The sequence below is a fragment of the Aspergillus sydowii genome (genome assembly GCF_001890705.1).
Source record: "Aspergillus sydowii CBS 593.65 unplaced genomic scaffold ASPSYscaffold_18, whole genome shotgun sequence".
Lineage (NCBI taxonomy): Eukaryota > Fungi > Ascomycota > Eurotiomycetes > Eurotiales > Aspergillaceae > Aspergillus > Aspergillus sydowii.
Window position 1 is genome coordinate 257,266 of NW_024467876.1, and position 24,570 is coordinate 281,835.

The 24,570-nt window shown below is 49.6% G+C and overlaps 14 protein-coding genes across 14 annotated transcripts; 8 read left to right on the plus strand and 6 right to left on the minus strand.

Annotated features, from left to right (window-relative positions):
* Positions 1–787: 787 nt before the first annotated feature.
* On the plus strand, positions 788–1,285 carry ASPSYDRAFT_163778 (uncharacterized protein; the record flags this gene model as incomplete). The annotated part of the gene is made up of 2 exons (XM_040843193.1): positions 788–1,161; positions 1,210–1,285. The coding sequence occupies 2 exons, from the start codon at positions 788–790 to the stop codon at positions 1,283–1,285; spliced, it is 450 nt and encodes a 149-aa protein (XP_040696647.1).
* A 51-nt stretch (positions 1,286–1,336) lies between these two features.
* ASPSYDRAFT_561120 (uncharacterized protein) lies at positions 1,337–2,330 on the minus strand. Its single transcript, XM_040849153.1, has one exon. It carries the CDS (start codon positions 2,121–2,123, stop codon positions 1,467–1,469), a length of 657 nt encoding a protein of 218 aa, XP_040696648.1. The 5' UTR covers positions 2,124–2,330; the 3' UTR covers positions 1,337–1,466.
* A 208-nt stretch (positions 2,331–2,538) lies between these two features.
* ASPSYDRAFT_163553 (NAD(P)/FAD-dependent oxidoreductase) lies at positions 2,539–3,804 on the plus strand (the record flags this gene model as incomplete). The annotated part of the gene is made up of 1 exon (XM_040843179.1): positions 2,539–3,804. One exon carries the CDS (start codon positions 2,539–2,541, stop codon positions 3,802–3,804), a length of 1,266 nt encoding a protein of 421 aa, XP_040696649.1.
* A 516-nt stretch (positions 3,805–4,320) lies between these two features.
* On the minus strand, positions 4,321–6,499 carry ASPSYDRAFT_82773 (ADP-ribosylglycohydrolase family protein; the record flags this gene model as incomplete). The annotated part of the gene is made up of 6 exons (XM_040851169.1): positions 6,290–6,499; positions 6,149–6,244; positions 6,092–6,105; positions 5,871–6,038; positions 4,954–5,830; positions 4,321–4,391 (listed from the first exon to the last, which is right to left on the minus strand). Exons 1-6 carry the CDS (start codon positions 6,411–6,413, stop codon positions 4,321–4,323), a joined length of 1,350 nt encoding a protein of 449 aa, XP_040696650.1. The 5' UTR covers positions 6,414–6,499.
* A 288-nt stretch (positions 6,500–6,787) lies between these two features.
* On the minus strand, positions 6,788–9,329 carry mfs56 (putative MFS multidrug transporter; the record flags this gene model as incomplete). Its single annotated transcript, XM_040851170.1, has 6 exons — positions 6,788–6,865; positions 6,914–7,581; positions 7,656–8,157; positions 8,344–8,687; positions 8,732–8,966; positions 9,279–9,329. The coding sequence occupies 6 exons, from the start codon at positions 9,327–9,329 to the stop codon at positions 6,788–6,790; spliced, it is 1,878 nt and encodes a 625-aa protein (XP_040696651.1).
* A 283-nt stretch (positions 9,330–9,612) lies between these two features.
* On the plus strand, positions 9,613–10,110 carry ASPSYDRAFT_36940 (uncharacterized protein; the record flags this gene model as incomplete). The annotated part of the gene is made up of 1 exon (XM_040845487.1): positions 9,613–10,110. One exon carries the CDS (start codon positions 9,613–9,615, stop codon positions 10,108–10,110), a length of 498 nt encoding a protein of 165 aa, XP_040696652.1.
* Positions 10,111–10,304: 194 nt separating this feature from the next.
* ASPSYDRAFT_62512 (putative choline kinase) lies at positions 10,305–11,434 on the minus strand (the record flags this gene model as incomplete). The annotated part of the gene is made up of 2 exons (XM_040850135.1): positions 10,305–10,778; positions 10,823–11,434. 2 exons carry the CDS (start codon positions 11,432–11,434, stop codon positions 10,305–10,307), a joined length of 1,086 nt encoding a protein of 361 aa, XP_040696653.1.
* A 1,390-nt stretch (positions 11,435–12,824) lies between these two features.
* Positions 12,825–13,586, plus strand: ASPSYDRAFT_1165304 (uncharacterized protein; the record flags this gene model as incomplete). The annotated part of the gene is made up of 1 exon (XM_040840163.1): positions 12,825–13,586. The coding sequence occupies exon 1, from the start codon at positions 12,882–12,884 to the stop codon at positions 13,584–13,586; it is 705 nt and encodes a 234-aa protein (XP_040696654.1). The 5' UTR covers positions 12,825–12,881.
* Positions 13,587–13,819: 233 nt separating this feature from the next.
* ASPSYDRAFT_51528 (uncharacterized protein) lies at positions 13,820–16,059 on the plus strand. The gene is made up of 6 exons (XM_040848303.1): positions 13,820–13,942; positions 13,993–14,041; positions 14,097–14,620; positions 14,675–14,850; positions 14,907–15,105; positions 15,156–16,059. Exons 1-6 carry the CDS (start codon positions 13,835–13,837, stop codon positions 15,981–15,983), a joined length of 1,884 nt encoding a protein of 627 aa, XP_040696655.1. The 5' UTR covers positions 13,820–13,834; the 3' UTR covers positions 15,984–16,059.
* Positions 16,060–16,188: 129 nt separating this feature from the next.
* Positions 16,189–17,939, minus strand: ASPSYDRAFT_163525 (uncharacterized protein; the record flags this gene model as incomplete). The annotated part of the gene is made up of 4 exons (XM_040843173.1): positions 16,189–16,460; positions 16,510–16,599; positions 16,644–17,735; positions 17,801–17,939. 4 exons carry the CDS (start codon positions 17,937–17,939, stop codon positions 16,189–16,191), a joined length of 1,593 nt encoding a protein of 530 aa, XP_040696656.1.
* A 637-nt stretch (positions 17,940–18,576) lies between these two features.
* Positions 18,577–20,127, plus strand: ASPSYDRAFT_163871 (NAD(P)/FAD-dependent oxidoreductase; the record flags this gene model as incomplete). Its single annotated transcript, XM_040843205.1, has 3 exons — positions 18,577–18,757; positions 18,817–19,507; positions 19,563–20,127. The coding sequence occupies 3 exons, from the start codon at positions 18,577–18,579 to the stop codon at positions 20,125–20,127; spliced, it is 1,437 nt and encodes a 478-aa protein (XP_040696657.1).
* A 635-nt stretch (positions 20,128–20,762) lies between these two features.
* Positions 20,763–21,290, plus strand: ASPSYDRAFT_95217 (uncharacterized protein; the record flags this gene model as incomplete). The annotated part of the gene is made up of 1 exon (XM_040853088.1): positions 20,763–21,290. One exon carries the CDS (start codon positions 20,763–20,765, stop codon positions 21,288–21,290), a length of 528 nt encoding a protein of 175 aa, XP_040696658.1.
* Positions 21,291–21,627: 337 nt separating this feature from the next.
* Positions 21,628–22,244, plus strand: ASPSYDRAFT_1165308 (uncharacterized protein; the record flags this gene model as incomplete). Its single annotated transcript, XM_040840164.1, has 1 exon — positions 21,628–22,244. Exon 1 carries the CDS (start codon positions 21,759–21,761, stop codon positions 22,242–22,244), a length of 486 nt encoding a protein of 161 aa, XP_040696659.1. The 5' UTR covers positions 21,628–21,758.
* A 375-nt stretch (positions 22,245–22,619) lies between these two features.
* Positions 22,620–24,324, minus strand: ASPSYDRAFT_73415 (zinc finger MYND domain-containing protein; the record flags this gene model as incomplete). The annotated part of the gene is made up of 3 exons (XM_040850710.1): positions 23,885–24,324; positions 23,626–23,832; positions 22,620–23,520 (listed from the first exon to the last, which is right to left on the minus strand). The coding sequence occupies exons 1-3, from the start codon at positions 23,995–23,997 to the stop codon at positions 22,620–22,622; spliced, it is 1,221 nt and encodes a 406-aa protein (XP_040696660.1). The 5' UTR covers positions 23,998–24,324.
* Positions 24,325–24,570: the final 246 nt, after the last annotated feature.

The following is a 24,570-nucleotide window of genomic DNA, read 5'->3' on the forward strand; positions in this document are numbered from 1 at the left end:
TCCCCAGATATCGGCAAAGAAACTGAATCGACAGATACAGGATCGATAGCGGATTCCATCGTACTCCCTGGATATACTATTTGGCTCATATTTGAATAATTGATTGGAGAACCCTCTCGACTGAGACTATCTGTGTCCAATGTGATAACCGAGCCAAGAACAACAGGATAGGGCAAGACTAGGCAGAAGGCAATTATTTGGCATTCTGGGTACAAAAGAGCTGGCTATAATAGACAAGAACGTAGGGTGCGTCGAACGACGTCAGGAATGACGCAAAACCAGAAGGAGCAGAAAGGCTTGTATAGCATCTGATGACACCCGCGGTTCAACGACTGGCCGAGTGACCGCATATTTGGACGCCAGTTTCACAATTATTCTCCGTCCGCATCGCCATTGGCCATACCGACCTTGGACACGCGTTGGCTGGGCCTGATCCAATCGTGGAATCCGGGGATATTAACAGGGCTCGATATCGTCGATCCTTTGCCGCGTTGGCAGCTGTTTGCCACCCCCGGCATCATCAAGACCACGAATAGGGTGGGATGTCGTCATTTCATTTCTTCTAATGTGTATTCGTTTATGGGGATATCCCAGAAGCAAGGGCGCTATGACGCTGCTGAGCAACTCAATATCAACCGCCATGTCAGATGTGATATACAGTGAAGCTTCCCCTGACGTCACATCAAGACATCGTCTATAAAGTAGGGCTCGCAACCAACTCAAGTCCGTTCATTCAGTACCTCAGATTTTATTAATATCATATACATACTCATAAACATTAACCAAAATGCCCCTCTTCCACCGCGACTCCATATCCAGCTCCTCCCGGTCGAGCATCGACGACCCAAACACCCACTCTCATTCCCACCATAAGACCGGCCTTTTCGGGCACCACACCCCCCACTCCACAGCCAGCGGACACAGTACCGTCTCCGGCTCTGGCGCTAGACGGAGCAGCCACAACCACGGCCAAAGAAGCGGACACCACGGACTCTTCCGAAACAAGAACCCCGAAGATCCTGCCATCAGCGCTGCCCGGGACCGCGTGTTCCACGCCGAGGAGGCAGAGAGAGCTGCTGATAAGGCGCTGTATGCGTCAAGACTTGCGGTGCAGGATGCACGGAATAACGTGAAGGAGTTAGAGAGGGATGCGAAGGAGGAGTATGTAACCCCACTGCACAGGCAAAGTAGCAGAGCTAATGGTAGTAGGGCCCGACTGGCTACAGTGAAGCAGCGGGAAGCGAAGGACATCTCGAAGCGCGCGAAACCACTTGGTCGTAAGTGATCTTCCTGTGGATGATGGCTACTCGTTTGATGTGAAGATGTCTAATTATTGGTTTCAAGGTCATCATTGATTGACGATGTCCTATTACGAACTCACGTTGAATTGGCTCGGAGATATCCAGGTTGTACACTATGATGCGTTATGGTTGTATAATACTTATGTTGTCTTTTAGCAGTATGCTTTATATTACATTGTACCATATCATTCTAAACCGTAATTGACCTATAATCCATTTACTCTGGCAGGCGCTTATGTTGCCTAGTGTACCGGACGTAGTATACCAATACCATGCCTCGCAACTACCATTATACAGCTCCACAACCAGGTGCAGGTACGTCATAGCACATTTCTCGGATATATAAACAGTGTACAACGCCTTCACGCCTCCCAACACTCCGCCTGCTCCCATCAACAATAGCAAGGACCTGATACGGCTTCGCGAAGAAATTATAATGCTACTGCAATGTAATTCCCTGCTTTGTTCGCCCATTTTCAGGGGATGACCATTGAGATCATTTGATGAAGAAAGAAGAACCTTGACGTCGAAGTCGGCCGTGTTAGGAGCACTAAGGGGGTGGGAACTGGACCCTGGAAGCTGGCCATGGTGTGGTACAGTGTGATAACCACTATCGAATAACCAGCAGGCTGAATTATTCAGAAATAAGGCCGCTGAATAGACTTTCCTGTATAGGGGTGGGTTGTAAGCTGATATCAGTGGCAGTGTCAGCGGAGATAGCAAGGTCTTCCCAATCCGGCAACTCCGAGGCTCGGTATTACATAAGCGGAGATAAGCAACAAGGTTTACAGTAACTCGTTGCCAACATTTGTTCAGTGTCATATTTCACAGCAATGTCAGTACTTCATTATTGAAGCTCACAGTCTGCCGAAGAAAGATATTTCGGCGAATATGAATTAATTGTGATGCCAGGGACAAGCTCGTATCGACGATTTCGGACCCCGACTCGGCCTCTCCCAAGGTCCGGCCGAGAGCACAATAAACAACACGCTGAGAGGAGCTTCCCGGTGAGATTTTAGCTTGTTGGCAGCTAGTTTGAGTTTAAGGGGCATAGAGTATTCTAGCATTCAGCAGATTTCTAATGGTTTGTAATTAGCAAGATGATTACCTGTTGAATGTGTTGTTCTGGTATGGCGTTCTGCAGGATCCTGCAAGGCTACCCATTAATATTTAATCACTTAAATAGTCCGTCTTTCCCGGTTCCAATCCCCCTTTTAACAACCTTAATTAAATCAAGATGCCCAAAACAATCCTCATCCTCGGGGGTTCCTACACCGGAATCTCCACAGCTCACTACACCCTAAAACACATCCTCCCCTCACTTCCTTCCACAGAAACAGACTCCTACCAGGTCGTCCTGGTCAGTTCCTCAACAACTCTCTTCTGCCGCCCCGCCAGCCCGCGCGCCCTGATTGCAGACACCTACTTCGACCAGTCCAAACTGTTCGTCCCGCTGGAATCGCAATTCACCCAATATGACGAGAAGTCGTTTAAATTCATCCACGGACAGGCCAGAACCCTCGACCACGAGAACCGCACTGTAACTGTCTCCATGATCGCAGATAAACCCGCCAGACAATCAGAATCGGAACCATCCGAGTTACAAATCGAATACCACGCCCTGATAATCGGAACAGGCTCGTCAACGCCCTCGCCACTACTAAGTCTCAACTCCGACGACAAAGAAGAGATAAAAGCCCAATGGCAAACATTCCGCACCGCACTCCCGTCCGCAAAAACAATCGTCATCGCAGGCGGCGGTCCAGCCGGGGTCGAAACCGCGGGTGAACTGGGCGAACATCTGAATGGACGCGCGGGGTGGTTCAGCGCCAAACACTCGGATCCAAACGTGAAGATTAGTGTTGTTACATCGGCTTCTGAAATACTGCCGTATTTGAGGCCTGAGATTGCGAGGGGTGCTGAGGGGTTCCTGGCGAAAGTTGGTGTGGAAGTTATCAAGAATGTTAAGGTCGAGTCTGTTTCTCCTAGTCATGCAGGGCGGAAAGAGGACGTTGCGGCCAAGGCGGAGGTGAGATTGAGTAATGGGCAGACTATGCATGCGGATCTGTATATCCCTGCGTATGGGATGAATCCGAATACGGAGTTTGTGGAGCAGAGTCTGAAGACTGGTGATGGGCGGGTTGCTACGAATCCGCAGACGCTGAGGGTTGATAAGGCCGGGCCAAGGGTTTATGCTGCTGGGGATGCGTCGGACTATGCACGGCCTGCTATCCATATCCTGACCGAGGCCATTCCGGTGCTGTGTGCGAATTTGAAGCGGGATTTGCTGGTGGACGCTGGGCAGACGGTGTCTGGGGAGGATCGGCTGTTCACGGCCGATTCCAGCGAGACGCAGCTGGTGCCGATTGGGCAGGGCAAGGGTGTTGGAGCTGCAAAGGGCTGGAAGGTGCCCAGCTTTCTTGTCTGGCTCATAAAGGGGAGGGACTACTGGGTAGGCATGGTTGGGGGAACGTGGAGTGGGAAGCAGGTTGCCAAGGCGTAAACAGGTTAATATGGAAGACCACCATAGGAGATACCTAGCTAGCTACTAATCTAATGAGTGACCAAAATCAGTTCTCGAACTGCGACGCAGACTCATGTGGTTGTGCCTGCGAGCTGGAGGGCCCGGCCGAAGGCTCGGGGATAGTTGAAGCGATCTCAATGTCCAGAGACCGATCAGGACCGGGCCTATTGGACGGCATTCCAATGTCGGGATAGGTGGTTGTAGTGGCCGAGACCTGGCTCGCGATACTCGCCACGACGCGGTTCATGTCGGCCTGATCCGAATTCTGCATTTGTAGGTAATTTTCGTACGTCTCAATTATCGTATCCGCCATAGGAAGCCGCGTCACCGGTTCAGTAAAAAGGGCTGGATCGTTTATCGGAGTAAAATGTTCATATCCATGGTTTATGTTGATCGGCCAGGTATCTCCAGCTATGCGGAGAGTCGGTATGCCATCGTTCTGGCCCACAATCACCCTCGTTGTTCCTGCATTACCGGGAATCCAGGATGGGATGTCTATCCACTGAACGGACCTCCAAGCACCGGACTGCTGGATTTTTTGGCGGGCCTCTGCGAGATAGTCACGCCTAATTTGTGGATCCCAGCGACACACCACGAACGTTTCCAGAGGCTCCTGGGCGGGGAAATATCCGGAAAAGAAGCGGACTATCAGATGTATCATGGCCCAGATATGTTTGCTGAAGTTGTGGAACACATCGTCGTCAGTCGCAACCGCCAGCGGTGGATTCACTGGAGCAAGTATGGCGGTACGCCGTCCGAAGAAGACGATTGCGAGACCGTTTACCGGGATTTCCCAGACAAGGCTGTTTGGTACTGTCTTCTGATGCCCTATCTTGAGCATATGCGGACGGCCGTCTGTGATTTCGTAATGGCTATCTTGGGGATTTGGGGTTTGCTGTGGAGAATAGTAAAGAGTGGACATGGTGAGGATGATTTATAACAAATCTTGAATGATTTAATAATAACCACTGGGGTTGAAAGACGAGATGCAGATTCAGGGATAATGGCGTTGTTATTAACAGACGTCCATCGTTGCTTCCCTGGTGGTTCGTTGTATAGGGCAACTGCTCTACATCCCACCTTCCAGTGGCCATGCTGCTGCTTTCCGAAGCAGGCTACTGACCCAGCCCGTTTGCTTTTGATCAGCCTGCTGCCCTGACTTGGCGAAATAACCCTTGACAAACTCTGCTTCACGGCGCTCGAGCTGATCCTTGGTGAGTGGTGGCTTCCCTCCATCCAGCTGGTTATCCGGATCCCTCTCGGAGTCGTAGGATGGGAAGGGATGAATCCCCAAGACGGACGCCAGGGCATCGGATTTCTGGAACAGCCATTGACGATGCATGAGGCCGTCTTTCCACTTCCATGGTAAGGTGCGGTATCCCAACAGAGCGCCAAGTAGAGCCCCAGCCACAGTAGCATTAGTATCTGCGTCTCCCCCTTGAAGTACCAGCTCCGTGATGAGTTCTTCGAATAGAACGTCCGCCAATTCGCCAGAGTTAAGACGTTTGAGGCCCTGTCGCAAGACGAAGATACCCGCTCCTAGGGCTTTATAAACGTATCCAATTTTAGTCCCGTCGTCCAGCTGAAGGTCCTCCAGGCTCTCGGCGGATACGTGTCTTTGGTACTCCTCGTGGTCAAAGTCAGGGTACATAGCAGCTTCTTCGACCGAGAGATTTTGCCTGGTAATCCACTCCTGAAAGCGAGCTTCAGCCGAAGAAATCAACCTCTCAAGGTCCGCTTCCGTGCGCAGCTGGCCGTCCAGAATATCACGGACAAGCATAGTGACAAGACCGCAGGCGACGATACACCGGGGATCGGGGTGAGTGATACTCGAAAAATCAGCAGCTATTCCGAACGTCTCTTCTTGGGTCTTCCCTAGGCATATTATCCCCAGCGGAGCGGTCCTCATCAATGAGCCGTTTGGGGCAGATGTATAGTTCGAGGTCTTCCAGTGTCGATAGGCCGTTTCTGTAGGGTTATCGAGGAATCGGCGGTCGCATACAACCTGCCAATTAGCCAACTTCCTGAAATGTGGAATAACTTACCCTTCCAACTGTCCTGCCCAGTCCCAGTGGTAATCGATCCAGACACCGTAGACCTTGTTCGCACCAGAACTGCAGTCGCCGGGCAAAGTCGAGCGGATCTAGCCTGCCATTATGGAGATACGACAGAACGATGAGCAGTGCATGATCGGTATCATCAGTCCAGGCGGCCTATTCCATCAGTATCCTCTCCTAATCGCTGTTTACGCCGCTAGAATACTAACTTTAACGAATTTATCTGCACAAGTTAGATCAACCAGTTCCGAGTGTGGAATACATACTACGATGTCCATCATTCTTCAACTCCGTCGCCGGGTCCACTAACTGGAACTTGCGATCCGGATATGCAGCGCGAAGAAGATCCTTCGATAGAAACTCTGCCTGCATTAATTCCTGCGCGGCACTTGTGTTAGGCCACGAACCTGTATACAGCCCAACAGCGTCGCCTAGGGCACCGCCGAAGATAGTCCCGCGGACCCGATCCAGCACCCCTTCGCGGATAAAGGGGTGGATGTCGAGAAACTCCAAGCCTGACGAATGAGCCATTGCGTGATTGAGGTCTCAGGACGGACGAAGATCTCAGGGAGATCGGAAGAGATATTTGTAGATCGCGAGCAGAATTTGCGGGGGGCGGCGGGGGCTGTGCTTAATACGAGACAGCAGGCAGCATTGCCCACAATAGGGCCAATGATGGTCTTGAAGGAGCCAGAGCCTAAAGGTTATTCCATATAGAGAAACTCGCACTGGCTATCCTGTGCCGGGTCTTGGTCTTCTTACAGTGAATTGAAGGTACTGGCTGGCAACCAGCTCTTGGTCTAACTAGCGGTGTGATGTTTCATGATAATTGCATACTATCTATAACCGGAAACAGTAAAAGCATCGCTGCATCGAACAAATCAAAAACATACAGCGATACCTCATTATGTCCTGTCCTCGGGACTGTCCCCTGCATCAGCCTCCAGCGCCGGCCGACTCACATGCTTATACTTATCCACTCCCTGAACTGTTAGCAACATCCAACCAGAGTAGCAGAGACAGAGACATACCTTGAAAACCGCATACAGATACGGCACATGGATAACCTCACTCTCTCCAGTGCGATTCTCAGCACGCCCTCCCTCAAGATGTTCAACTGTAACCTTCTTCGGCTTAATCCAAACATTCCCCAAAAAGACCCCCGTCACCAAACTAATCCCCAGAATCGGCAAAATCGCAATATAAGCCCACATAATCGCATCCCTACCCGCAATCCTCACCCCGTCCTGCTGCGACACAGGCAACCCATTCACGAAATCAAGACTATCCGCTGCCCTTCCCTCTCCACTTCCCAACCCCTGTGCTGAGACATTCCCAGCACCGCCATCTAAACCAGGCACAGCCGCAATCCCAGAAGAGAGTTTATTATTAAACACACTCCCCATAACCGTAATCCCAATTGTTCCCCCAAACGGCAACGCAAAGCGCATAAGCGATAGCGCGGCCGCAATGCGGTTCGGCCAGACGCCGCTTGCGTGTAGAGTGGCGGGCATCATGCGGATTCCCGTTCCTGCGCCGGCGAGCACCATCATCCCGTTTAAGATGTTGGTGCGCTGGGTGCGGATGCTGTAGGTGACGAGTGCGATTCCGAGGGTTTCGATGAGTGTGCCGAGCGTTAGGGGTTGGAAGGTTTGGGAGGGGTAGGTGTTGCAGAGGATTATGGCTAGGTATACGCCGGCTGACATTAATGTATATTTATGTTAGTTTGGTGATGTTGGATAACGAGCAGGGGAAAGGGATTTGGTGACGTACCTCCTAGACCGGGGATGTAGTATAATAACTGCACGCCGGCCTTACTAGCGGGATAATTCTCAATAAGAGTGAAATATATCCCAACATAATAAAAGACAGAGTACATTGCCGCCCCAGCCGCAAACTGCAGAATGGCCAGCCAGAGCGTATCAAGTCTTTTGAACATGCTATACGGAAGCATAGGTGTTTGAGTGGGGAATATCTTCCGCAGAGCACCCTTCTCCAGGAAATACTCATACACGAAGAAGAGGACGAAACAAACGCCGCCGACGATAATAGGGGTTAGGACCTGCGCAGACAACCAGGGGTATGTAGACCCTCCCCAGGCTGTGCCGAGGATTATGAGGCCTACGCCGAAGATGAATAGGATTGTGCCGATGATGTCGAGGGTTGCGAGGGCGGGGAGGAGGGAGGACAGGCGTGTTCCGGAGCGAGAGTAGGTGCCTTGTTTGAGTTCGTTGCGGAGGACGATGTAGATTATTATATGCGAGACGAAGGCGATCTGGGAGGTTAGTTGGTGCTGAGGTATTGGTGAAGTGGACATACCGGAATCGATATGACGAAGCAGTATCGCCAGTCGGACTGAAATGTTAGCTTTCCTTTATTGAACGGGTAGGGTACCTACATCAGTCAGATATCTAGCAATGTTAGCTTAATATTGGTTTTATACAGAGAATAAGTTTCATACGTACCCTCCTACAACCGGCCCAATGGAATACGCAACGCCACTGACAATCGCAAAGACGGAGTTATTCTTCGCATTCTCCTCCAAGCTCACATTATCCGCAAGAATGATCATGACAGTCGCCATAAGACCAGCAGAACTGACGCCCTGCAGTGCGCGGCCCAGCAAGAGCATGCCCCAGGTCTGCGCCGCCGCACACAGGGTACTCCCAATAAGCATCAGCAGAGTTGCCGACTGCAAAGCAACATGACGCCCAAAGACATCTGCAAGCTGACCAAATGCCGGAATGAACGCTGTCGACGTCAGGGTAAACGCGGTAACAATCCAATTAAGCTCGTCGAGTTCGTCTGTTCCGTTAGATAGAACCAACATACCAGGGAAGAGGACATACCGAAATGCGACGCGATAAAGGGCACCGCGGTCGCAACGATCGTCAAGTCGATACTTGCTAGTAGATACGGCAGGAAGAGACTGCCAATTAACTTCCAGCGGTAGATTCGCATTCTGCGCTTCTCTGCTTCCGCTTCAGGGGACGGTTTCTTCTCCTGAAGGGCTCGTTGCGAGTCATCAGAGGCCAATGCGGAATCTTGTTGATGCGAAGCATCTTCAAATGAATGCTCTGCGGTCTGGTTGAGATCATGCAGGAGGATGATTGTGTGCTGGTGGTCGTTGCGTCTGGGGTTGATGATGATGGGGTCGTCCCAGTTTAGGTGGGGAGTGCGGGAGATGAGTTTCTGGGAGAGGGAGTGGAAGGCTGGCATGTTGGAACCGAGTTTTTGGTCTGGGTTAGTGGAGGGGTGATGGTTAGTTGAGGTGCATTGTTCATATGTCTGATTGGGAATGTTCTGCTATATGTACCTGACCATTGTATTGTCTGCTTTGTGAAATAGAATCTTTGATAGAAAGGCCACAAAGGTGCGAATCTCAGAGTTCCTTACAATGAGACTGCGATTAACAGCTTTGAATCCAATACATTCATTCACATGCATTAATACTCTGAATAGAATAACAATCCCCTAAGGTGGTTGAATCTCAAAGCCGGCTTATGAATGTATTGTCCTTCCACCAAAGTTGGTAATGGAAGTTTAATCCCATTATAAGAGATACAATGAATCGGGCCTTGTTAGCTCTGTCCACCCAAACTAAACATATATTAATCTGCTCAGTGCTGGCCCGACTAAAGTCAGTTCAACAACCGTAAGTATATATACAGCAAAATACCGCCAAGATATACAAGCATCAACCGCCGCTTAACAACCCACCGAATTGAACATGCAGGGATACGTGAACATCTACGTCGCCTGGGGCAAGTCCCACGACTACCGACAACAGCCTCACTGGGCGCTTCTAATCGCCCCCCTAGGCGGGATCAAATGCACAGTGTACCACATAACAGGCGGCCCCGAAGAATACGCCCACGAAATGGAGATCGACAAGACACTCTACGACTCGAGCCTGACATATCTACACAAAATCGCATGCATCCCGGCTAAAAAACAAAAATTCGTATACCGGGCCACTCAGGATGTTGCGCCCCAGCGGTGCCATACGTGGCTTGTGGATGTCCTCGCGGAGCTTGAATGGGAAGGGTTGCTTTGGCCTGGGCTGACGGAGTGCTATAGGTGCTTTGTGTGTCCGTCTGTCTGGGAGATGTCGACGCGGGACTTTGGGGCCCCGGATTATATATCTTCGGCGGATCTGGTTGATCTTGCAGAGGACGTGAAGGAGCAGGGCTTGAATGGCCTGGAATTCTGCACGTGTTTCTTTTAACTGCTTGTATCTGGTGTGGGTTACTTGCGGTATATATACTTACGCTTATTGTTGCCAGGCGATCTATGAAGGCGGCGCAATATATAGTCAACCAACCCAATTTAACTTAACCCTTTCAATCCAGAATGACCACACTATATTTTCAATGTAAACCGTGAAAAACGTCAAAAAACACATGGACTATCTGTCTATGACTATTCTAAATTAAGTTTGGCATACTGATTCACGAATTCAACGAACAGCTTGTTAAGTCCGAGCAGATTCAAAGGGTCCTTGTCACCTTGTTCGTCCATGAAGCATAGCATGTTATGGATATCAAAAGTTATAGCCAACAAGTATCCATACTCAGATTCAAGAAATACCTGATCCCCAGTGTCTGAATCACCGGTCACTCTGTTCCACTGCCTAGCATACTCGTCACAGAAATGTCTCTTCTCCTCGTCGGTATATTTCCTGCAGTCTGCGATCCTGCTCTCGGAGTCAAACCATTTGAACATCTTTTGCATGAAGTGTCCACCGATGTCAAACGATCGGTAGTTCCGCATCACGAACTCAAAATCAATCAGAGTGACTGTGCTCTCTTCTTCCTTCGGAGCATTTTTCACCATCACATTCATGAATTGGACATCATGAATACACCATCCCATCTTTCCTCCTATAGATTTCAGCTTGTCCGCCACATTTCCCAAGTTTCCCCCAAGTCGTAGTTAACTAGTTCATCAATATTAACACCTCCTTCCCTCCCAAGTATCTTCAATTTGTCCATCTTGTGATACCTCCTCAGTCCATGGATGACGGCCTCATAGTATGATTCAACAGACCCCTTCTGCAGCGACGTCTCCAAGAGATGAAATATAGCCAGTCCCTTGGCAACATCCCCCCGGATGACCTCATCCTCAACGTCCTCCGGCTCCATGTTCCGTGCATCTAAGAACTCCTCAACTCTCCCCAGTGTTCCATCCTGTGTTTCAAAAAATCCATACACTCTAGCCCCCAACCCAGTTTCACCATACTCATAGGAGAGAAGCGCCTCCTCCTGCCTAGTTGGAGCTAACGGTTTGAAGATCTCGAGACAGCCCCCCGCCTCAGTATGGAATTTGATAAACACCTTCAAGGGCTCGGTGGGTGTGCCAGTCGCCGGTCTCGGTCGCTCCACAGGACAGTGCGCGTTGGCAAACGATGCATGATATGAGAGAGTCAGGGTCTCTGGCTCAACGGATGGCCATTCTGCAGTCAGGAATGTACCGATGATGTCTCGAACGCTCTGCTTAGTCGGGACTTTGTTTTTGGGGAGAGTCACGGCAACGGGTGTCAATGTAGCCATCTTGCGTTGATGATCGATTTCTGTCGTCGAGCAAAAAAGAAAAGAAAATATTTAGTGCGCAAGAATGATAGATGGCTTTCAGCTCGTGTTCGTACCTCTGCTTAGTAACGAAATAATTCTGAACCTGTTGGAAATGACGAAGAATGGCTCATTGTGGCTCATCCTCATAGATTGGCCTGATTACTTGAACAATAGAAGTACAAAGACCTGGAACCAGCACTAGCAAATCTCTTAGTCGTATCCTATGTGGTCCATAAACAATCTATAAAGAAGCATCAATCCCTTACTGGGCAATAAAGCCATTGAAGAAAAATGGAACATATGATAACATATAAATCCAACGGTGACCCATTGAAAATGATCTTCTCTACTATATAGTCTATATTACTTGGTTCGCTCTATTAACCCCCATATCCCATTCACAATACAAAGCGTCAAAATGATAGGCTATCTATGTCTAGTCATCGGCTACAAAGACCCTGCTCCAGCAGAAATCCCAACACGATCCCCAGCACCGAGAATGGGTGCTGAGTCTCTTGCATTCCCAGACCAGGGGCGGCACCTTCTTCAAAGTCCAGCCCAGCACGCGCACGAAGTCTGACGGGACAGAGACCGTCTGGAGAGCAGAGGAGGAGGACGATATCTATCTCATTCACGGATACAGATCGCAGAACAACGAGTGCCTCGCCCATTTCCCCGCGACACGGGTGTTGATGATTGAGGAAGTTATTCGGTCAGTGAGACCCCGGGAAAGTGCAATGTATGTCACTGCAGTGCTTCAGAGGCTAGAGATGCACAGGTATCTCGAACAGGGCGCGGTGATGGAGCTGTGCAGACGCGGAGTGGTCCCGTACTCGTCGAGGGCCATGAGCAGGCTGCGGTGGTGTGGGGAAAGAGAGGTCGCGTAATATTTAGCATCAGGGAAGGGTAATGGACATGCACCGGTTAGAGGTTCAGTAACGATGTTTATATATATTAATACTAGTGAAATGTTATATACCACCCGTTTTAAACTCAATTGGTCGTCTTCATCTCACCGTAGCTAGTATGTCGGTAGAACGTAGGTCGGCGAGGTACAACAAGGTAGATTGATGGTATTGGCCAACTAATCCGATATTCTGACATGCTATGAGGAATCTGGTTGCGAGAGCCTGAATGAAAGCGCAGAAAAATACAAAGTGTATTCAGGTGGACGTTTCAAATAGCAAAGGGCCATGTCCACAGTGTAAAAAGCATAATGCAGCAAGCCCTTTCATAGACTGTAATGAAGTGGTATATGTGACTCCAGACATAATACCACGGAAGGACCACCAAAGCCTATAAAGGTGGAGTGATTGCATTGTCCAGAGAACAAAGGAGTCTGCAGCATGTCTATATAAAAGCTACATAACCCCAGTTCAAGGCGGCAAACACAGTACCTTCATTGCCTCGACAATTCACCACAAATATGCCTTGCCACGACGATCTCGACCTCTATGTAGCCATTGGAAAACGTGAAGAGCGCATAAACCTTCGACCCATCGCAGAAAACCAAAGCCACCCAGCACACTGGATGCTGCTCGTCGTTCCACCAGAAGACACCAATAAATGCCTTTTCATCTATGTGAAGGGCGGCCCCATCGACTACGAGCACTCAATACAGCATAACAGGCGTCTGGACAGACTCAAAGAGCAATCGAAGGAACGAATCGGCAAAATCGATAAGTCAGATCTCCGGCTTCTACTGGCGCTGGCGGAGCGGGTTGAGCCAAAGCGATGCCAGCTCTACGTGGCGGAGCTGCTGGACAGGATGAGCCAGAGGGGTCTAATCCGGCGCCAGGTTGTCGAGAAATACCAGGGGATGATCGACCCGTCGCTCTGGACTCAGCTCGCGCAGGCGGGAGTGATTTACAAAGAGGCTGCCGAGATAATCCTGATTCTGGCCAAGATGTATCGGGAAGTTGAAAAGGTCTACGATATGCAGGAGGATGCTTGCTTGTATGACTATCGGGTTGGTGTCACTGGTGTCAGGGACCCAGATGATCCTACTGACGCCACAGAGGAACCCAGCGCGAGGGCATTCCATTCATCGGTTGTAATGAGTGAATCAGGGCCATCAAGCGGTGGATTGCTCCACCGAATGCGTCGTGAGCAGCGAGAAACGATGAGTTAGTCGGGTTGATATACCTAAACAAGTTAGTCTCAGATAGTGTAAGGAACATTGTTAATCAAAGTATTCCAACCGCCTAATATACCATCTTGTGATATGATCAAGCTTAGATAAAGTAAACAACAGTGATTGGAGGGTTTATATCGGCCTGATCACATGGGAACTAAATCTAAATCCATTATAAAAGCTGTCTCCAACTAGAACGCCGTTCTCCATTTCTTGTATTCTTGAACCTCGCTAGTCTCGCCCAAATGCCTGATAATCTGCACACTCGCCCAGCCAAAGGGGCCGCCCGTCGCATGCGCACTGGGAGCAGGACTACAGTGGCCTGCGTCAGCTGCAAGGAGAGGAAGTTGAGGGTATGGCCTCCACTACATTCCAAGCACAGATCTCTGACTTCTAGATACAGTGCGATGATCAAGTTCCGACATGCACGAATTGTCAGAGAAATAGTCTTGGTAGGCCCCGAACTGCCATCTGCACTTTTACAGTAGCTTTCTTGTAACAAAACAGCCTGCCTGGTGGAGGACCCAGCAACAAAACGCCTCCAGCCACGAAACTATATTGCCCTCCTAGAGCATCGCGTCAAGCTTCTCGAAAGCGCAGTACGGCAACTTCAGCCTGGCGTTGCTCAGTCCAGGGCACCGGCTGCGGATGCCGATGAGAAGGAAGTCTCGGACCTCTGTTCCATTATGGGTGTTTTAAGTCTGAATGCAGCTGGCGCTGAACCACGGTTCCTAGGCTCCTCGTCCGCCTTTGCCTTCACACGATTCATCAGTCCGTCGATTCGTCAATTGATCCCATCGATATCTCCTGACCTTTCAGGGATTCGCAACGAGACAGTAGCACCAGAGCCATGTCTGCTGCCAGAGTATAGCACGGCCGTGAGACTGAGCAATGCGTATTTTCAGAACCTCCATCCGCAGTATCCTTTCTTAGACGAGGCGACCTTTAGAATTTGGGAAGCGGCGCTGAAAGACCCTATCACTGCAATGACAATTTATTATAAGCCAGCCCCGCTGTTCTTCTTGAATATGGTGCGGCCCCTGCGGCTGGTTGCAAATGGGTCATGTTTCTAAATACAGAGGCAGGTATATGCGATAGGCGCCTGTCTACTTCCCAGCCCGGGCTGCTCAGCGGAGCAACTATACGCCTCTGCGTTACTTTATACCGATGATATATTATGTTACGACAATATGGAGTCAATCCAAGTTCTTCTATGCTGTGCGGCCTATTCCCTGAGGTCGTCACAGGGAACATCACATTGGTAGGAACAATTCCCACTCTCTATGTAGGTATAAGGCGGCTAACGGGTCATACCAGGAAACTCGCCGGCCAGGCTCTACGCCAATGCGTTAACCTCGGTTACCATCGCAGCTCAAAGCATCTGATCACAAACATACCACCGATGGAGCAAGAGATGCAGAAACGTGTCTTTTGGAGCGCGTATCAAATGGAGTGCGCAGCCGCAGTCATGTTAGGACGGCCCCTCAGTCTGCGTTTTGAGGACATGGACGCAGAGGTATGCTCTGTTATATGATAGAAAATGGACAGTGGATAACCGATTGATAGTTCCCGGAGGATATTGAGCAGCCTGCATATGAATCAAACTCACCATTAGCTAGTACAGTCAATCAACCTACGATGATGACCTATGCCATCCACGCATTCCATATCCGGTCACTACAAGGCCGCACCCAAACTCAGATCTACTCTGATACCACCCTCCAAGATCCCGAAATCCGTGAATCCCGCATCAATAAACTGTCTGACATGCTTGAAGATTGGAAATCATCCCTCCCCCCAACCCGTGCTCCTCCTGACACCGGGACGCTCTCATTCTTCACAACCCCAGACTGGTACCAGGCTGCATACAACAACGCCATTCTGCATTTACACCGTGTGCAATTAACAAACAAAAAGGCTCCAGCAGCCGAAACAGTTATTATGAAATGCCTACACGCAGCAAAGGACGTCTGCCACAGCTTCCGTCGGCAATTCGTCGGCGGGCCCACCACGTACACCTGGAGTGCATTGCATGAGCTCTTCATAGCGGGACTCACGTACCTATACTGTCTGTGGACATCTCCAGTCGCGCGTGACGCTTCCAGACTTGATCAAGTCAGTAATACCTGTACGGACTGCACCATGGTCCTAGTGGTGTTTGCGGAGCGCTGGCGCGATGCTGCGCCTTATCGTGATATCTTTCGGGAATTGGCGAGTCGTACTATTACCATAATTGCGGAGGCGCCGAGTAGTCGGATTGATGGAATTCCGTCCGTTAGGGAGGAGCATCCACAGGATTTGACCCAGTGGGTGGCTGATATTTCGGATATGGGTGTTTCTTTAGGAGCGGATCAGTTGTTAACTGGCCTGATGGATGACCTTCCGTCTCAGTAATTAGATCCCCTAAGAGCACAAGATTGTATTTAAATTGCTTTGATGGACAGTAATACAGACTCAATGACAAGACTCGTGTTATTTGAACTTCATTATTACTTCAGATTGTCCACATCGCTCGACCGACCCTTCCAGTCTCCACTGCTCTCACTATATTCCAAAAATTAGCAACAAGGTTGGTTGTTACAGATGATGCAAACAAGACCTACCCCTCATGCTCATTCCGCTCAACGTCTGCCCCTTCAAGTAGGAAGCGGTTATGATTACGCTTTCTGGTATACTTGTACGCATTAAACCACGATCCCTCAAACAGCGCATCGAGTTCTTCAACGCTGAGTCCTGATGTTTCAGGGACCATGAAGAATACGTAGAAGATTGCAATGAGACAGCACGCGGCGAAAAACAAAAAAGCGCCCCAGTTGTTGGTGGCCGTAAGGAGGGATGGGAGGGCGAAGTTCATCGCGAAGAAGAACAACCCTATACAACCAATCAGTGGGAGATACAGAAAGCCGGTGGCAATTCGTACAATGGAAGCTTTGACTGATAGCGCCTCCAAATGAGCGAATGCGGTTCGGCCAGAGTTCGCCTCCGAAAACATATGGGAGGACGAATAGCCCTGAGCGGAGTCAGCTGCTGTAACAAGATATTGGATATTCTTACCAATTGCGTATCCGAGTGCATGCACGAACAGCATCCCGATGGCTGCCTCGGACATGGTCATATTAACCGTCCCCGCCTGTTCATACTTTAGATAGATAGCAAGATATATATCTGAGACCATCTGGAGAAAGGCGCCTAGGAACAGTGAGCCCCGTCTACCAAGGGCATCGATAAGGAACAAGGAGGCAATCAATGTAAAAAACACTTTCGACGTGCTGTACATGCCACTCATGAACAGACTATGAGTGGTACCCCCCGCCTCACCAAGCAGATTCAGAATGGGGATGAAGTAAGAAGTAATCGAATTCGCACCGGATATTTGGGCGAGGGCATATGAGATGAGAGTCTGCTGTACGCGTCGTAGGTTGGAGCGGACGGTAAAAGTTTCTTTGAAGTTACCGAGTAATCGTGAAGCCCCTGCCTCGTAGTGTGTAGTTTCTCGTTCAATTGCATTTTTGATCTCGTCCAGCTCTGAAGAGACTCGGGGGTGGTCGGCTGGCAGTCCACGTAACAGGACTAAAGTCTCTATCGCCTCGTCATGGCGGCCAACTAGCCATAGCCAGCGAGGTGATTCGCACAGGAAGAAGCTCGCACAAATGAGAAGAGCGAAGAAGACGCATGGCGAGAACCAAACAACCTGGTATTGCAGCCGACTGGTTGCGATGTGGACATATGCTCCTAATACCGTGAAGATGGATACCACGCCGGAAATACACATCAGGACACTGAACCAGACAGCCAGCAGGCCTCGGATTTCAGTGGGCGCAATCTCAACAATAGACATAGTACCGACGACTGTTAGTGGACCGATACCTAGACCACAGATAACTCTAGCAACCCAGAGACCCCCTAGGGTAGGGGTGAAACACATGACCAACTGTCCGATGATCCAGATGGCAGTGTATAACCGCCACGACCATAGTCGTCCAATACGATCATTGATAAAGAGAGACAGTAGCGCACCGACACCAGCACCGGCGAAGGGGATCGAAACGAAATAACGCAGCTCGCCAGCGTTACTGTTGCCAAAGCCGAAGTGGTCCTGGAAACCGGGGAGGATTGGAATTGTCCCGGAAGAGCCTTGATCCCAGGCTGCATTGGATAGAGCATTTAGCCGCGGTCCTAGAAGAAGGAGCTTTTCTACAGGGTAAACATACTCAAGGGCATCGACGCCGTGGCATAGCAGAGGGCCGACAGGAGCAAATGTCTGTTCCATACCAGCTGCCGAGGGGCTGCGCGCACTTGTTTGATATACGTCGCAAGGGTTGACTCGGTGAACAGATTTCTTAAAGCCATAATAAGGGGATGTTACACTAATCTGTATAGCTGCTCGGAGATCTATACTGGTATTTAAATATTTGGTCATGGTCGCCCGCCTGATATGGCGTTCAACGGTACTCCGCAGGACGGAATAGCTATATCAACGACCATTAGGTTGCATATTAGTGGCCCGTTACGACCAGGGCTATCTCGGAAGAATACGAAGGGCTTGCCCTATTGGACTTTATGTTTGGAGAAGCACCAAGAGATAACGCTAACCCCGCAAAATAGAACTCGACATGACCGGAAACAAGGTGCTATCTCTTGCTTTAAAGGTGGAGACGCTGGTTATCATTACTATTTCGTAGTAGATCTGAGCGGGGACACTACGCTATCAAGTTAAGCAGGGAGCCTTTGGTGAATGTGCACAGCCTTGGTTCATGACTAGAACGTCCTGGTCTCCTCTGCTTCTCCAACTCCGGAAGAATGCGAAGAGTCAAAGAAATTGTCCTCTAACTGGTGCAGCGACCCACACCTGGATGTGGCGACGGTATTTCCCGAATTGCCAGTTCTGTCATTCCATCCTCCACTGGTCTAAAGATAAATAAGCCATACCACCACGTACGCCGATAAAGGGTTCAAGGATTTCAACACTACGACGTACTTTGCAAAAATGACATCCAAAGTTAGCAGCAAGTCGGCGCCCATTGTCATTGTTGGCGCGGGCGTCTTTGGATTAAGCACCGCCATCCATCTTGCTCAGCGCGGCTACACGAATGTCAAAGTCCTCGACAAGCAGACCTACCATGAGACGGAGTATTCCTATGATCGAGGCTGTGATGCTGCATCCGCTGGTATGTCAATCATTCTGACCATTGGAGTCTTTAACCGGCTCAAGCCTAACGCGGTGCAGACATGAACAAAATAATCCGGATGGCGTATGGGTCCCAGATCGAATATCAGACCCTCGCACTGGATGCCCTGTCCCACTGGAAAACGTGGAATGAAGAGATCAAAAATGGAAGCACTCGGCCGCCAGGATTCACAGCCGATGATGCCCTCTTCGTCAACAATGGAAACCTCACTATATTCTCTGATAGTTCGCTGCCAGACTTCGAGACAAACACCATGAAGAACATGGCCGAGGCTGGGCTGGAAAATTTCCAGATCGTTCTGACCGACCCAGCTGATGTCGAGCGAGCGAACAAGAACGGGTTCAGTTTCGCTGTCAACCCGTTCAAAAGAAAGCGTAACTACGGAATACTTGATATCCAAGGTGGCTTTGCCTACGCCGACAAGGCCTGCCGCTTTGCCCTGCATAAGGCAGAGACACTTGGTGTCCAGTTTATATTTGGTCCGCAACAAGGCCTGTTCTCGAGTTTCCTTCGCGATAGCGAATCCTGTATCAAAGGCGTCAAAACAGCAGATGGCACATCACACCCCGCCGAATTGACTATTATGGCCTGTGGTGGGTGGACTCCATCGCTTGTCACTCAACTTGATAACCTGTGTGAAACCACCGCTGGAAGTGTCTGCATGTTTCAACTGCCTCCAGGGTCGTCCTTGTGGGACCGCTTTGCGCCGGAGAACTTCCCTACATGGACGTAAGTACAGTCTGGGTCAATAATCACTGACCGAAGATTAACCTTTGCCATTCAGGTACGACATCCGCCATGGTGCTAGCGGGGGCCTGTATGGTTTTGCTCGAGACAAGAATGGAACAGTCAAGATAGGGTACCGGGGAACCAAATTCACCAATCCACAGACCCAGGAAGACGGCGTCGCGAGGAGTATTCCCATAACACGATGGACAGCAGAGTCAACCCGCCAGATGCCGCTCCTGGCAGCCCGCACAATCCGGGGTTTCGTCGAACAACATATGCCGGAGCTGTTGAGTTGCGAAACCAAGGCTCGTCTGTGCTGGTATACTGACTCCTTCGATAACCACTTTGTCATTGATTTTGTTCCAGATATGGATGGGCTCATGGTTGCTACTGGGGGTAGTGGGCATGGATTCAAGTTCTTGCCGAATCTTGGAAGCCATGTAGTTAATCGGATTGAAGGAAAGCAGAGCGACTATCTGCATCTTTGGAAGTGGAGGAGCCTTGGGTCTGATCAACAGCCGTATAACATCATCATGGAGGGTAAGGGCAGTAAGAGGTCACTGAGGCATCAGACTCTAACGGCAGACGATTGTCTGGTCCAACACAAGGCTCGCATTTAGCAGGTTACATCTTACGCTAGTGGCATGGTCATCAGACTGCCCGGCTTAGAATCTTCACTTTTCTGTTTAATTTTTAGATAATTGTGTCCTTTTATCCATTTGGGGCTTACAGCCCTTATGAGCCTCCGTGATGTTGGGCGAGAATAGAATACAGGGAACTGCAATGCATCATCGTAGATAACCTTCTCAGGAATGGGACTTCGGCAAAATCAATCAACATGACCTTTTCTAAGATGTAAATAACTGGTACGGACAATGGTAAAGTTTCGTTGTGGTCTTTCGGAGTGGTAGATCCTGTTCTGCTGTAGAAAGATGAAAGGGATCTAGGATTATACCTGCTTTACCAAAGGCTCAATGTCAATAAGTGCCATCTTTTTCCAATATAAACTACTCATGCACATATAATTGTTTACATCCACACGAGTAGAGGCTGAAAAAGGCTAGAGCACTAGTATTCACTAAATAAGTCGCCTAGTGGTTCACTGCTGTATTGGTCTAGCCTATTCACTTGAACAGTCGTCGAGGGTACTGTATTTCAAAAGGATAGTTTCACAATAAGAAGATGCAATCCACTGTCTGAGATAGTATATTTCCTGTTATCCCACCCAACTCACACCCCGCTTATTGACACCCGAATGCCGTACATCCATATCCTCCCTGCACCCCCTATACCTCCCACGCTCGATGACGGCAACTACATGTGGATGTACATCATGATACACATGAACGAACAAGACGACCAAAAGTTCGGCTGGACAGTCGTAACCATGCCGTCCGCCCCGAAGCCCGACACCATCGCCACCTTCTACTACATCCGGCGCGATGAACACGGCTGTACCTTATACGACCCTATCAGAAAGGCCCTGAACCAGTATACGCAGCGGGTGCGCGACTGCAGGAGCTGCATCAAGGTCGGGTTGTTTCCGACAGACTGTACCCCCGACGTGGATAAGATTCTGAAAAATGCATTCAAGCCGGGAGGGGGACGCTGGGTGCACGTTATACAGGATTTGGAGAATGCGCTTTTAATCACTGCCAAAGAGGGCGAGGGATTGAAGGAGCACTTGTGGGGGCCCAGCTCGACATATATAGATGTGCCCTTGGAGCTGCTTGATGAAGAGCAGACTGCTTGGTATACTCTTCGCCTTGGTGATGCCAACTAGGAGGAGTCCAAGCTCAGACGTGTCCCTGGGGTCTTGTGCCGAGCAAATTATACATTGGAATAACCACTTCTTCAACAATCGATACCTCAAAGAAAGTAAGACAAAGTACGTCTTTAGCCCACCAAGGGAAACCAGTAGGACGGAGCCATCGTACTTGATCATCTCGTCCATCAAGAAATGTTACACAAAGTATCATTATAACACCTAACCCAATGAATAATAGGGCTGCACATAGGCCTAGTATCAATCAATGCGTGTTTTATCACGTAACATTGAATTCAAAGCCCTTTATCGATAGTGCCCTACAATCACAAGTCCCTTATATGACCATATCCTTTGCATAACAAAGGCATACATTATGATATAAACAGCCTAACACCCATACGACTCCGAGCCATCTTCCTAGACGACGCCAGCAGATCCTAACTCTGTAGCTGTACGTAAATTAAACCTAATTTATCTACAAACATGCCCCCCAGAACCCGAGCCAAGAAGATAACATGGTACCAACTAAGCACCGTGGTCACAAAGCGCAACCCAGGAGATCCACATTCCTGGATCCTAATCCTCGGCGAAGAAGGGAGTACCCTGAATTTCAAATTCTGGCACATCACCAGTACCCCGGGCGGCTATAGCGTGAGGTACACGGAAGCACCCATGGACGCGTGTTTCATCACGCACTTTTTCGGCGCCGTGCACGCTTTATGTCGTGTTCCTGGAACATGCATTAACCAGTTTTGTATTGCGGTTGATAGGGCGACTGAGCAGAATAGCCGGCGCTGGGTTACGGTGTTGCTGTTGGATTTGTTGGACTGGCAGTGGGTTTCGAGGGCGAAGGCTGAGAGGTTGCAGAGGGAGATTGTGCCAGGGCCGTTGGAGCCTGGGGATGGGAAGGGAAGTGTACAGGCGAGTTATGATAGTTATGCTAGTGTGGAATGGGAGGATTGTTTGTAACGTATTTCTGTTAAGCATAGAGGGTGGGGGCTTTGAATCTGAACTTTACATGGGGTTGTCTAACTAACATCAAAATCTTTTAATCAATTTCTCAATTTTATTCAATTGTAATAGTGAAACTTAGCTTGCTTGAAAGTTTATCCTAGTATTTGTAGTTTCTTAGTCTAGGTAGTTCGTAGTTTTTGCACCGCAATCTTTCCACTGGGGAATGACCCTACCCAGGCCGCCCAGTAGATGGACATTGCCAATGAAGCTCCCAGTCCGTAGTTGCAGCGGGCACTAAAATCATCCGATGATTGCAGAAAAACCGACCTAAAAGAAAGACGAGCTACCTGACAAAGTCAAGACCCAATTGGTCCGAATATCAAGAGCCGTTCACCACACCACATTCCAATGCTGAACCATATTCTCCCAATTGATACACTCCAGAGCCTTCTGCTTGGGGCCGACAATAGGCACGTCTTCGTCTTCGTCTTCATCTGCGTCTGCAGACTCCAGCTCGCAAATCTCCTGGGCTATCCTTTGGAACATAGGGTGCACCTTGAATCTGGCGAAGTAACAAATCATCTCTACATCCTCCACTTTGAGATTCTTTCCATCATCACGGACGACAAAGACATTGCCGATGTTCAAGGCCCAGTGAGAAGACGGCATGCCCCAATCTTTGCGCTCGGGGTTAAGCATTAGCATGAGCATAGAAGCATTGGGGTTGGTCACATCTTCGAAGAACCCATTGATGGCACATTTCCGTAGGCGAAGGGGCATGCCGAGCAGTTTGGAAATTTGGGATATGGCTCCGTTGTCACCGGGGGCGCAGCCAACAGTACTGAGATCCGCAGATTTGAAGCTGACCCCCCAGTTATCTTGAGTTTCTCCGCAACACCGTATCAAGACACCGTGAACGGGCCTCATTGGTCCAGTAAAAGGCTCGGCTAGGGGACGGGTCAAATGGAACGAAATGAGGTAGTCGATTAGGTGTCTAAAATCCGACATGGCGATATCCTCGTAAAGCTTCCCGGGGCGCTCGCGCACAGCAAGAACAGGGCCACGGAAGGGACTCTGTTCGACGCCGGGTGGGCGAAGGCTGGTGAGGATGCTTTCATTTGGACAGGGGTTGCCACCTGCGCGATAAACCATAGTAACACAATGTCCATCGCGCTGCAGATTGCCATGTTTGAAACCTGTCCCAAATGTCTGTGATCGCACCAGGTTTTCTTCAATCCTCACCCGGCCCTTCTTTGGCTCGTCATACCCCAAGTAGGGAGCGGTGATGATCCTTGTCCAGCGTTACCCATCAAAATTGTCAACACCAGACTCGTGTTTTGCCCAAGTCAGTTGTGGTCGGCATTCCATCTCGGGGAAGAAGATTGCTCGGACATACTCTGGAGATGGACGGGGAGGAAAAGAGGGAATCAGCTGGCAGAGCAACTTGTGCATGGTAAAGTCTTCTTCCTGGCACTTCAGGGAGCAGTAGGAAGTGCTTTGGCACCAGAGGCATCGACGAGCGGATTTCGCATTGCACATGACGCAGTGATCCTCCGCTTGAAGGTAGTTCAGGGTATCCGCAGGAGCAGAATCATTGTCGGTGCTTTGTATGCAGTTAGTCCATGACATCTGACAGGGCTGGTTAGAAGTCTTACCTGGATGCGTTTTCACTTTGAGCGTACATTCTGAATTTTGCTGTCTCGATTTCCTGGATTCCTCGCTGTTGAGGGGCTGAAATCTCAAGTCTCCGATTGCGACGTCTGGCCATCTCAATTGTCAATATATCGCAGCGTTCGCTCGTAAAGGAAGCTGGAGCAGTGAAGAGACGGGGTGTTGGTGTTGAGAAAAAGGAACTTGGTGTTGTGTTTTGGAGACGGGTATGATGACCACTTGGCGAGTTGGAAGGGAGAGGATTCTGTCTGAGTTTTCTTTTCTTTATCTCGACTTGTCCACTGTGACTAGCAGCTGGTGCAGTAACACAATGGTCATCTCTCAGTGTCTGAGGCTTGGTACCAATGCCCCCATTACTTGGTATAGACGGCCTTTTTGTTTGAGCCTCCAGCCTTGTACAATGAGGTGTGAAGTAAAGGAAGCATTATTCTTTATATACAGCCAGTGGGCTACATCATTGGTACTGAGGTTCACATAAAATTTATATGGATGGAAACAAAACTTATCAGAAGCAAGTCAAAGTACAGTTCAAGAGCATCAACCTTGCTCGACACGCCATAGCCTGAACTGATCGTCCGTATTAAGCGCATAAAGGCACCGGATTTGGATCTTCTGGCCGCGGACATCCACACACACCCCACCTTCACACCATGACTTGTCTTTCGTGCAA